At 38.1% G+C, this 13,592-nt stretch overlaps 1 protein-coding gene across 1 annotated transcript in view; it reads right to left on the bottom strand.

Moving 5' to 3' along the window:
• The window catches only part of DNAH7 (dynein axonemal heavy chain 7), a gene marked incomplete at both ends in the record, with an annotated part of 244,845 nt that overhangs the window by 114,474 nt on the left and 116,779 nt on the right, over positions 1-13,592 (bottom strand). Inside the window, 4 exons of the mRNA XM_082658909.1 lie at positions 1,093-1,224; positions 4,118-4,294; positions 4,652-4,834; positions 13,298-13,447. Of these exons, the coding sequence (XP_082515035.1) occupies positions 1,093-1,224; positions 4,118-4,294; positions 4,652-4,834; positions 13,298-13,447 (642 nt within the window). The remainder of the gene's footprint in view (positions 1-1,092; positions 1,225-4,117; positions 4,295-4,651; positions 4,835-13,297; positions 13,448-13,592) is intronic.

Raw genomic sequence — 13,592 nt, 5'->3', positions numbered from 1 at the left:
AGTCTGGTAAATCAGGTGATAATTTAAATATATGGCTGAACTTTGATATTAAAAAGAACATTGAGATAACTTTTTATTAAAGTACAAAAGCATATTTTAATAAAGAATAATCAACCCACTATATATATTTATTAAATTTAAATTCTGATGCAGTGTTTTTAAAAAAGTAGAACAAATTCAAATACTTTTATTTACCTGTTGTAATAATTACCTGAGCATTGATTGTATAATTAGAACTGCTAACCTGCAAGCTTTCTTACCAGACTCAGGCAGAGGGAACAGGGGAGACAATAAGACACACCACTCAAATGAGAAAGCCTGTTTGATAGTTTTAAAATCAAATCCCCTTTTTAATGCCATTAAAACACATACATGTTTTAATGTTAAAACAGTCTTGACTATGCTCATAAAAGTTGTGAACTCTGGCTTCACACTATGCACCTACTCACAGCTTACAGACTGTCTTTCTCTGGAAACTGTTTTAAATGAAACTAAAAATTTATTTCATAAAACATATGGAAAAAGTAACTGACTACATTAGAAGTGCTACCATTAGCCAATACATAATTTTTTTATTAAAGAAGATTCAAGGTCTGTTGATAATTTTATTCCTATATTTAAAATGTTTATAGATTATATATTTTCTTGCTTTCCTCATTTCAAATATATACTTATACTCAATACATATATATATTTTAAACATTTATATCTCATGAAAAAGGCGGAAAAGTAAGGAGAAAAAGCAATGAATTATAATTTGGAGGTTGAAGGGGAGGTGAATCCTGTTGTCAATGGTCATTGACATTTTGAGGATTGATCATCTTTGAGACAGGCCAACTGACCCAAGGTAATCAGTAGCAGATCTGTGGGAATCATCGGGCTCCACCCAAACTTCTTGATCCAACAGAACTGCCGGTCAAGGAGCTTTCCTACCAGCACCTGGCATTTGGAACCTGACTTTTTCCTCACTGTTCAGCTACCACCCATTGTCCAGACTCCAGTTCCGGGAAAAATGAGGTTAATTAATTAGGAAGCATTGGGGAAAGCAGTGGATGTCTTTCTATTGCAAGACTCAAAGAGAAATGGACCTACCTCAAGTAAAGAGTAAGTTTCTCGATCATTTCTCTCTCCTACTTTGACTTCATCAGCAAAGTCACTCATAAAACAGTCTATCAGATTCATTAGGGATCGGACTAAGTTTGTATCTGAAGTAGGAGATAATTCCTGAAAAATCAGAGAAAAAAAGTCTGTGAAACAAGTTAAATGAGGCACTAACTGAAATAGTATCAACTAATTTTTATTGAACTCATTTAGTTCTAACAGCCAAAGTATCTATGAAAAGGTACTACTGTTACAATTCTAATTTTATAGGAGGGAAAACTGAGGTACATATTAGTTCCCTAGAGTGAGGCAGCAATGGATGTCCCATCCAGGTGGCGTGTGCTCTTTAATCACTCTTATACTGATTCTCAAATTGAAAAAACTCAGTTACAAGTTTAGTTAATTTAATCACAAACATAGATTCTATGTTATACCAATTTCATAAACCAAAACACTAAAAAAAAAAAAATCTTTCAGAGCAGGAAATTAATTTGCTTATCTAACATGTTCCATAAATAAAGCCCATTTTAGAATATCTTTATAAGCTACAGCAGTACTCGGAGTAAACTCATGAAATATATTTTTAAGTCTTGAAGAGCATAAAATGTTTCTGGAGTGCTGTAAATACTGTGCACTTTATTTCTCTGGGTCTCACCATGAGAATTTATAAAATAAATAATGTTACAGTTCCTATAACCATGCAGCATACAGCAAGTTCTCAATAAACATTTGTCTTCTTCCCTCCAAGCTCTCTTCCAGCCTTTAGAGTTGTATTGCTTCATGGTTAACATGTAAGAATTAACTCTGAAATGGACTCTCTGAAGATTAGAAGCAGGTGACTTGATATTTGGCCACTGTCCCAGTAGAAGCAGGCAGTAAGCAACAACTGAGTGTCTGATTAAGGACAGGGACTAAGTGTTATGGCTGCAACCCTAAAATGCAAACAGTTAACTACTACAAATAAGACAGACGCGTATTACTACTTAGTAAATAACAGGAATTCATAATTGTTTTAAAATTTATTTTATTGAAGTATAGTTGATTCACAATGTTGTGTTAGTTTCTGGTGTACAGCAAAGTGATTTAGTTATACATATATATGATAGTTTGCATCTGCTAATCCCAAATTCCCAATCTATCCCTCTCCTACCCGCCTCAGCATACACAGATCTGTGCTCTACAGGCATTCATAATTTCTTCAAGAAAGGACAAAAGTGCGTAAGTACCTTTCAGGAAGTTTATATTAAAAGTGATTTTTTAAAAATTCTCATTACAAGAACAAAATTCTACGTATGACAGATATTAACTAGACTTTCTGTGGTGATCATTTCACAAAATATACAAATCATTATATTGTACACCTGAAACTAATATACTGTATGTCAATTATACCTCAATTAAAAAAAATTTTTCCCCCTATTTGGTATTGAAAAGAGCAGTTCCAGTTATATGGAAAATCCATTTATTTGTAACACCTACCTTCTGTGACAATGCCAGGAGAAAAAAAAAACCTATAGCTTATTTTATCTCAATTGATGCATATTTAATTGATTTTGAAACATGATTACTTCATATGTACAACATATTCCGTTACAGCCAAGTTTCCTGAAAGAGCAGCCTACACTCACCATCAAGTCAGTATCACCCACATTCCTAACCAACCGCCCTGAAGTACTCTTGCCTCTTCCCTCAAAGTGCTGGGGCCAGAGCTCCCTCAAGATCTCTACTGCCACTTCCGAGGGACACATGCCAATGCTTTCCTTCCTTCACCTGACTCTCAGTAATTTCTGATAACACTGGCTACTTACTACTCAAAACCTTCTCCCCATTCCCTCTCTCTAAGTTGCTGGTATACCCAGGATTACAGCCTTTGCTCTTTTTTCTCTGGATTTGCCTTTAAGTAATCTTCATTACCGTGGTTTTAAATTCTACTTTCCAAATATGAACACTGAGCTAAATACCTGCCTCAAGCTTTTCTATTATATTTCCAACAGCAGGAGAAATCCCAACCCTGTTTCCCTATATTTGATCCGGAGCAAAGTCATCCTAAAAGACCTTTGGTCCACATCTCCCAAAGCAGAAATTAAGCATCTTTCCCTACAGTTCCCAGCTGGAGGGTGTTTAAGAGTCTCATGGGAACTCCATCAACTCTCAGAGGCAGGAGACATCCATGCTTCCGGAAATTCACGCTGTCACTTCTCCCTTCTACCTTTCCCCCATCTCATCCCCAGGGTGTACTAAAAGAGAGAAAAATGGATTTGTTTGCTTTAGGACCTCTTTCAATTCTTCTACCACAGGCTGGCTTCCCTTTCCGAATCACAGTTTTATTAGCTATCCACAGTAATCCCTAAACAATTAGATGCACTCATGCTAAATATAGCTGATTCCTCATTTAGTATGTCTAAAAAGCAGTAATATGTGTTTCTCCATGTGACCCACTATCGAGTTCTTTGGAAGTCATAAACGAGATTACTTTTTTCACTTGTCCTTTTTCTAATTATAAAATAATATATATTTATTCTAAAAGCATTGGAAAATAAAGAAAAATTTCAAAATGAAAACTTGCTCCGGACGCGCAGGCTCAGCGGCCATGGATCACGGGCCCAGCCGCTCTGCGGCATGTGGGATCTTCCCGGACCGGGACACGAACCCGTGTCCCCTGCATTGGCAGGCGGACTCTCAACCACTGCGCCACCAGGGAAGTCCCAGAGAGAGAACTATTTAGAATATTTTCACCCAGGTGTGATTAGGTGGGACTTTGAGTTTGTTTCTTAAGAGAGAAAAGATCCACACGTTTTTCTCAAACCACAGGATGCTTCATTTAAAATATTTTTTGGAGAATTATGTTAATTAAAAATTTTAAACTTTAATAAGAAAAGCATTTTTAGTCAAACTAGTTAAGAACTTATTTTAATATCTGGTAGTTGGCAATAAAAGTAGACATTAAAATGTATATATATGGCTAATTTGGATTTTCCATTTATTTTTTAAATATTAAAACTTTCATCCCTCTTACCTTTGTATGCTTTCTAATAAATTCAACAGAAACAGGAACCATTCTGTCAAATAAGCCTATTATAAATTCCTTCTGAATAATACTGATCACAGGAGGTAAAAGATTTATCCAAGACAACATCAGCGGTCTCCAGCCCAGCATATGAGGCTCCATGTAAATCATCCCACATCTGGAAACCTGGAAAAACAATCATTGTTTACCTCCAAGGAACTGCTTATAAAAGAAATATGACTTGATACATCTATTTCTTACAACCTTCAGAAAACTCTTGGGGAAAAAATAGCATACTTTTAGATAATTTCCTGATTTAATTTTTGTGTACGACTTTACCAAATGGTCCTAGGCAAAGAGGAAAATATGCCTGACACTTAATATTTGTCAAGGTATGTCGACAGACACGGCTGCTCTTGGAGAATCACAGATGGCTTAAAATGAATTCTATAAATACTTTTCATCTAGAGTCAAAGTTACTAAGCAATAAACGCATTTATAACATTTCAAATTTATAAGCAGATGTGAAAACTGAGAACTTACAGTGGCAGGAGAAGCAACTTCTAAATCCATTGGTTCAAAAATAAGATTCATTTGTGGTGACATTTGGATAATCTCCCCGCTCATCAGACATAGTTTTTTGTTGTCATCCAGCACAGTGTTCATATTCTCAATCCATACTGCATCTACTGGCCCATCAAAAACTAACCATTTCCTGTCTGGCGTCTGGTTCATGCATACGGTGAATAAAGGACAAAAATAGTCATGGAAGGGAAAAAGTTCAATAATATTATTTTACAACTTTAAAATGTAACCCCTAAAACTAACTGCACCATCAAAATGTAAAGGCATCTCTGGAATAAAGTGTGCATACATGTGTGAATATATATATATTCACTAAAGAAGCCTATATATGCCACGGATGAGACAAATATATATAACATCTTAAGATTTCATCTTTTCCAATGTTTCTAAACTCATATATAACATGTTTTAGAGAGTATCATAAGTAAAACAAACATGTAATTGCCAGGGAAAACAATTTTCATTCAGACTGTCTGACTCTAGAGACTCTATTTAGTGTTCATACAGATTAATTACTCTTGTGTGATAAGTCAAGTTTTTTGTTCCCTCCACTGAATGAATTAACACACACATCCTTCTTGGGCTGAACTGTCTCATGGTGGTACAGGGCATTAATATCAATATAACCTTCACAGTCCCACAATGAGAAACATGAAAATATTTACATCTTGTCCAGAATATAGTAAATGTTCAACAAATATTAGCCAGAGGGAGCAAAAACGGATTCTCTTTTCTAGATCCTTATGAAGCAGCCCTTCTGAGGACACAGATGATGCTTTGGTTCCCCTTCAGCAAATGTGAATTTGAGTTGAAGTAGTGAAGGATCTGAATCCACCTTAGCACATTCTCATTCCCTGTGACCAAAGGCATTAATCCACAAGACAGTGGGCCTGTCTGGGCTCAAGCCACCCACACCCACACTCAGAAGCTAGCTCTGGCCATGCTCAGGAAGCACGGAAGAGCCTGTTATCTCGGAGATCACCTTCAGAGCAACTTTTCCTCCTGCTGTTGGGTTCCCAGGGCTGCTCATCTTCACTCTAAGAAACACTGCCCTGGAATGGTGAGTTGTTGGGCTGTGCAGTCTGAAAGACCTCACTTTTAATCTGATTCTACTACTTCCCAGCCGTGTGACTTTGGGACAGTTACTTAACTTCCTGGAGACTCAGTATTTACAGGATGTAGCTTCCTGGAAAATATAATGTGTACTGTGTAGCTAAGTGTAAAATGGGAGATATCTCATGATTATTTCTTTATAAATAATGTAACAGCATACATTATCTGGAGACTTCACATGTTAAACTGGGCCAGAGGTCATCCACTGTGACAAGAAAGGATCTGAGACATCAAAGGATCTGGGACATCAATGGTCCCAGACCTCTGCCCGCCCCACCTGTGCCCTGAGAGCCAATCCTTACATTATTCATTGCTCAAGCCCCTTCAGGCAATAAAAGCAGAGCTGCAATTTGATGTTTTTCTGTTATTACACTGACTCATGACGGGCTGGTCCTTAAGTAGGTAAAGAGCACCAAATTTAGGATGTATGGTAGTCAGAATAAAGAAAACATTTATATAAAAAAAGACTTAAAACAAATGTCTGTAGCCTAGGCCCCTTTTCCTGTAAGACTAGCCTTAGCAAGCTGTCTCCGTGTAATCACACTCCACGGAGAGTCTGCTAACATACGACAATCAAGTTAACATTTATTGGTCTGTGGACCCTTTTCTGTAACAGTGGGAAGCTGCCACTCAGTAGGGTAAGCCAGGAGGAGGTAAGTTCCCACTCCCCTTCCCAGCAGCCAGCAGCTGGCACACCCTTTACCTCTTCTGCTTTCCACAGGCAGCCGATTCTCTTCCTAACACACTAAAGGGTAAGTGTTGGAATTTGTAAGACATCGTTTTATAAAGGTCTGCAATTTCCTCTCTAAGCACTGGAGTCTATCTAACAATTAGTGGGTGTGACACTGACAGCTAGCTGAGCAGCAGGGCACAGGAAGAACATTATTGAAGGATTGAAAGGATCACGTTACTCAGATGCTCTCTTTCCTGGGTCACTTAGCCTGGAAAAAGAAGATCAGAAATACTCTCCCCAGTCTTCTTTGCTCCTGCCCTCTCTTCTATGCATACTGAGGAGAAGATGCCTGCCCTCATGGTCTCTGGCCTCTCTGCAGGCACTAACAGTGCTCTTCACAGAAACACTGCCAGACTGTTCAGTAATGTGTTTTATTTATTTATATATTTTTTAACATCTTTATCAGAGTAAAATTGTTTTACAATGTTGTGTTAGTTGCTGCTGTATAACAAAGTGAATCTGCTATACATATACATATATCCCCATATCTCCTTCCTCTTGCGTCTCCCTCCCACTTCCCCTATCCCACCGCTCTAGATGGTCACAAAGCACTGAGCTGATCTCCTTGTGCTATGTGGCTGCTTCCCATTAGCTATCTGTTTTACATTTGGTAGTGTATATATGTCAATGCCACTCTCTCACTTCGTCCCATCTTATCCTTCCCCCTCCCCGTGTCCTCAAGTTCATTCTCTACGTCTGTGTCTTTATTCCTGTCCTGCACCTAGGTCCTTCAGAACCTTTTTTTTTTTAGATTCCATATATGTGTTAGCATATGGTATTTGTTTTTCTCTTTCTGACATACTTCACTCTGTATGACAGTCTCTAGGTCCATCCACCTCACTACAGATAACACAATTTCGTTTCTTATAATGGCTGAGTAATATTCCACTGTATATATGTACCACATCTTCTTTATCCATTCATCTGTCGATGGGCATTTAGGTTGCTTCCATGACCTGGCTACTGTAAACAGTGCTGCAATGAACATTGGGGTGCATGTGTCTTTTTGAATTATGGTTTTCTCTGGGTATATGCCCAGTAGTAGGATTGCTGGATCATAGGGTAATTCTATTTTTATTTTTTAAGGAACTTCCATACTGTTCTCCATAGTGCCGGTATCAATTTACATTCCCACCAACAGTGCAAGAGGGTTCCCTTTTTTCCACACCCTCTCCAGCATTTGTTGTTTGTAGATTTTCTGATGATGCCCATTCTAACTGGTGTGAGGTGGTACCTCATTGTAGTTTTGATTTGCATTTCTCTAATAATTAGTCATATTGAGCAGCTTTTCATGTGCTTCTTGGCCATCTGTATGTCCTCTTTGGAGAAATGTCTATGTAGGTCTTCTGCCCATATTTAGGTTGGGTTACTTGTTTTTTTAATATTGAGCTGCATGAGCTGTTTCTATATTTTGGAGATTAATCCTTTGTCCACTGATTCATTTGCAAATATTTTCTCCCATTCTGAAGGTTGTCTTTTTGTCTTGTTTATGGTTTCCTTTGTTGTGCAAAAGCTTTTAAGTTTCATTAGGTCCCATTTGTTTATTTTTGTTTTTATTTCCATTACTCTAGGAGGTGGATCAAAAAAGATCTTGCTGTGATTTATGTCAAAGAGTGTTCTTCCTATGTTTTCCTCTAAGAGTTTTATAGTGTCTGGTCTTACATTTAGGTTTCAAATCCATTTTGAGTTTATTTTTGTGTAGGGTGTTAGGGAGTGTTCTAATTTCATCCTTATACATGTAGCTGTCCAGTTTTCCCAGCACCACTTATTGAAGAGACTGTCATTTTTCCATTGTATATTCTTGCCTCCCTTGTCAAAGATAAGGTGCCCATATGTGCATGGGTTTCTCTCTGGGCTTTCTATCCTGTTCCATTGATCTAAATGTCTGTTTTTGTGCCAGTACCATACTGTCTCGATTACTGCAGCTTTGTAGTATAGTCTGAAGTGAGGGAGCCTGATTCCTCCAGCTCTGTTTTTCTTTCTCAAGATTGTTTTGGCTATTTGGGGTCTTTTGTGTTTCCATACAAATTGTGAAATTTTTTGCTCTAGTTCTGTGAAAAATGCCATTGGTAGCTTGATAGGGATTGCACTGAATCTGTAGATTGCTTTGCATAGTAGAGTCATTTTCACAATGTTGATTCTTCCCATCCAAGAACATGGTATATCTCTTCATCTGTTTGTATCATCTTTAATTTCTTACATCAGTGTCTTATAGTTTTCTGCATACAGGTCTTCTGTCTCCTTAGGTAGGTTTATTCCTAGGTATTTTATTCTTTCTGTTGCAATGGTAAACGGGAGTGTTTCCTTAATTTCTCTTTCAGATTGTTCATTATTAGTGTATAAGAATGCAAGAGATTTCTGCACATTAATTCTGTATTCTAATACTTTCCCAAATTCATTGATTATCTCTAGTAGTTTTCTGGTAGCATCTTTAGGATTCTCTTTGTATAGTATCATGTCATCTGCAAACAGTGACATTATTACTTCTTCTTTTCTTATTTGGATTCCTTTCATTTCTTTTTCTTCTCTAACTGCTGTGGATAAAACTTCCAAAACTATGTTGAATAAGAGTGGTGAGAGTGGGCAACCTTGTCTTGTTCCTGATCTTAGTGGAAATGGTTTCAGTTTTTCACCATTGAGAACAATGTTGGCTCTGGGTTTGTTGTATATGGCCTTTATTATGTTGAGGTAAGTTCCCTCTATGCCTACTTTCTGGAGAGTTTTTATCATAAGTCAGTGTTGAATTCTGTCGAAAGCTTTTTCTGCATCTATTGAGATGATCATATGGTTTTTCTCCTTCAGCTTGTTAATATGGATTATCACATTGATTGATTTGGGTATATTGAAGAATCCTTGCAATCCTGGGATAAACGCAACTTGATCATGGTGCATGATGCTTTTAATGTGCTGCTGGATTCTGTTTCCTAGTATTTTGTTGAGGATTTTTGCATCTATGTTCATCAGTGATATTAGTCTGCAGTTTTCTCTTGTTGTGACAGTTTTTCTGGTTTTGGTATCAGGGTGATGGTGGCCTGGTAGAATGAGTTTGGGAGTGTTCTTCCCTCTGCTATATTTTGGAAGAGTTTGAGAAGGATGGGTGTTAGCTCTTCTCTAAATGTTTGATAGAATTCACCTGTGAAGCCATCTGATCCTGGGCTTTTGTTTGCTGGAAGATTTTTAATCCCAGTTTCAATTTCAGTGCTTGTGATTGGTCTGTTTATATTTTATATTTCTTCCTGGTTCAGTCTCGGAAGGTTGTGTTTTTCTAAGAATTTGTCCATTTCTTCCAGGTTGTCTATTTTATTGGCATAGAGTTGCCTGTAGTAATCTCTCATGATCCTTTGTATTTCTGCAGTGTCAGTTGTCACTTCTCCTTTTTCATTTCTAAGTCTGTTGACTTGAGCCTTCTCCCTTTTTTTCTTGATGAGTCTGGCTAATAATGATTTATCAATTTTGTTTATCTTTTCAAAGAACCAGCTTTTAGTTTTATTGATCTTTGCTATCGTTTCCTTCATTTCTTTTTCATTTATTTCAGATCTGATCTTTATGCTTCCTTTCCTTCTTCTAACTTTGGGGATGTTTTGTTCTTCTTTCTCTAATTGCTTTACGCATAAGGTTAGGTTGTTTATTTGAGATGTTTCTTATTTCTTGAGGTAGGATTCTAGTGCTATAAACTTCCCTTTTAGACCTGCTTTTGCTGCATCCCATAGGTTTTGGGTCATCGTGTTTTCATTGTCAACAATTTCTTTCATTTCATTTGTTTCTAGGTATATTTTGATTTCCTCTTTGATTTCTTCAGTGATCTCTTGGTTATTTAGTAGTGTTTTGTTTAGCCTCCATATGTTTGTTTTTTTTTTACAGATTTTTTCCTGTAGTTGATATCTAGTCTCATAGCATTATGGTCAGAGAAGATACTTGATACGACTTCAATTTTCTTAAATTTACCAACGCTTGATTTGTGACCCATGATAGGATCTCTCCTGGAGAATGTTCCATGAGCACTTGAGAAGAAAGTGTATTCTATTGTTTTTGGATGGAATGTTCTGTAAATGTCAATTAAGTCCATCTTGTTTAATGTATCATTTAAAGCTTGTGTTTCCTTATTTATTTTCATTTTGGATGATCTGTCCATTGGGGAAAGTGGGGTGCTAACATCCCCTACTATGGTTGTGCTACTGTCAATTTCCCCTTTTATGGATGTTAGCATTTGCCTTATGTATTGAGGGGCTCCTATGTTGGGTGCATAAATATTTACAATTGTTATAGCTTCTTCTTGGATTGATCCCTTGATCATTATGTAGTGTCCTTCTTTGTCTCTTGTAATAGTCTTTATTTTAAAGACTATTTTATCTGATATGAGAATTGCTACTCCAACTTTCGATTTCCATTTGCATGGAATATCTTTTTCCATCCCCTCACTTTCAGTCTGTATGTGTCCCTAGGTCTGAAGTGGGTCTCTTGTAGATAGTATATATATGGGTCTTGTTTTTGTATCCATTCAGTCAGTCTATGTCTTTTGGTTGGAGCATTTAATCCACTTACACTTAAGGTAGTTATTGACATGTACGTTCCTATTACCATTTTCTTAACTGTTTTGGGTTTGTTTCTGTAGGTCTCTTCCTTCTCTTGTGTTTCTTGCCTAGAGTAGTTCCTTTAGCATTTGTTGTAAAGCTGGTTTGGTGGTGTTGAATTCTCTTAGCTTTTGCTTGTCTGTAAGTCTGAATGAGATCCTTGCTGGGTAGAGTAACCTTGGTTGTAGGTTTTTCCCTTTCACCACTTTAAATATGTCCTGCCACACCCTTCTGGCTTGCAGAGTTTCTGCTGAAAGATCAGCTGTTAACCTTATGGGGATTCCCTTGTATGTTATTTGTTGCTTTTCCCTTGCTGCCTTAAAAATATTTTCTTTGTATTTAATTTTTGATACTTTCATTAATATGTGTCTTGGCATGTTTCTCCTTGGATTTATCCTGTATGGGACTCTCTGCACTTCCTGGACTTGATTGACTATTTCCTTTCCCATGTTACAGAAGTTTTCAACTATAATCTCTTCAAATATTTTCTCAGTCCCTTTTTCTCTTCTTCTTCTGGGACCCTTATAACTCAAATGTTGGTACGTTTAATGTTGTCCCAGAGGTCACTGAGACTGTCCTCAAGTCTTTTCATTCTTTTTTCTTTATTCTGCTCTGCAGTAGTTATTTCCACTATTTTATCTTTCAGGTCACTTATCCGTTCTTCTGCCTCAGTTATTCTGCTATTGATCCCTTCTAGAGAATTTTTCATTTCATTTATTGTGTTGTTTATCATTGTTTGTTTGCTCTTTAGTTCTTCTAGGTCTTTGTTAAACGTTTCTTGTATTTTCTCTCTTCTACTTCCAAGATTTTGGATCATCTTTACTGTCATTACTCTGAATTCTTTTTCAGGTAGACTGCCTATTTCCTCTCCATTTGTTTGGTCTGGTGGGTTTTTACCTTGCTCCTTCATCTGCTGTTTGTTTCTCTGTCTTCTCATTTTGCTTAACTTATTGTGTGTGGGGTCTCCCTTTCGCAGGCTGCAGGTTCATAGTTCCCACTGTTTTTGGCATCAGCCCCCAGTGGGTAAGGGTGGTTCAGTGGGTTGTGTTGGCTTCCTGGTGGAGGGGCCTGGTGCCTGTGTTGTGGTGGATGAGGCTGGATCTTGTCTTTCTGGTGGGCAGAACCATGTCCGGTGGTAGTTTTGGGGTGTCTGTGACCTTATTATGATTTTAGGCAGCCTCTCTGCTAATGAGTGGGGTTGTGTTCCTGTCTCGCTAGTTGTTTGGCATAGGGTGCCCAGCACTGTAGCTTGCTGGTCATTGAGTGGAGCTGGGTCTTAGTGTTGAGATGGAGATCTCTGGGAGAGCTTTTGCCACTTGATATTATGTGGGGCCGGGAGGTCTCTGGTGGACCAATATCCTGAATTTGGCTCTCCTGCCTCAGAGGCTCAGGCCTGACACCTGGCCGGAGCACCAAGACCCTGTCAGCCACATGGCTCAGAAGAAAAGGGAGAAAAAAACAAAAAGAAAGAAAGAAAAATATATAAAATAAAATAAAGTTACTAAGGTGAAAAAAAATTTTAAATATTAAAAATAAAAAAAGAAAGAAGAGAGCAACCAAACCAAAAAACAAATCCACCAATGTAACAAACGTTAAAAACTATCCTTAAAAACAAAAACCGGACAGACAGAATCGTAAGACAAATGGTAAAAGCAAAGCATATGCCTGGCACAGTATTAGATGCTCAAGATACAGGAGTGAACGAGAGAGATGATGTACTTTGGCCTCCTGAAGCTTATATCCAGTTGTATTTATATCAAGCAGGGCATAAAATTTCCTTGTCTCAACTCTCTCATCTGTGGAGGGAGAAGAGACAGGCACCACGCCCCACTCACTGCCCTCGTGAGGGTCTCGTCCCGGCACGTGTAGGGCAAGGGTGGCGTACCTAGTGCCCACAGGCCTGTCTCCTTGCGGCATCTGGGAGGTAAAAGGGGGCCACTTTACCTCCCAGCGGGAAACTCAGCGCTCCCGCCCCCAGCCGAGGAACCGGCAGTTTAAAGGCCGTGGGCACACGGAGGCGAAGGATGCGGGGGCTTGGCTCAGACACTGCCTGGGGCGGCGGCCGGCGCCTCAAGGATCCCAGTAATGTGTTTTAAATAAGTACCTTGAGCTACAAATACAAATGTTTACTTGAAACAACTGAAAAAAATCATAACTCTCATAGCATGGAGAAGTGTTAGCACTTACCGATGAAGCAGCAAATGCTCTAAAACTGACAGCGAGGATCCCGTCGGACCACTCATGGGACACTAAATCAAACTGCCCATACAGCTGACCCATGGTGACAGACTTAGGATTTAAAACAGTGATCTGAACCTTGTTTTCTTCCATTAACCCCTTAATAGAAAAAAAAAAAAAAAAAGATTATTTATTTATTTAAAAGACTACTAATACTGTCATTATTCATGGAAAACATGATTGGGCATGTAGAAAATCCTAAAGACTCTACACAAAAACTACCAGAAGTAAAGAGTTCATTTAA

This window comes from Grampus griseus, assembly GCF_964374135.1.
Source record: "Grampus griseus genome assembly, chromosome: 7".
Classification (NCBI taxonomy): Eukaryota; Metazoa; Chordata; class Mammalia; order Artiodactyla; family Delphinidae; genus Grampus; species Grampus griseus.
Note: the sequence above shows the minus strand (reverse complement) of the source record. Positions and strands in the feature narration are given on the sequence as shown.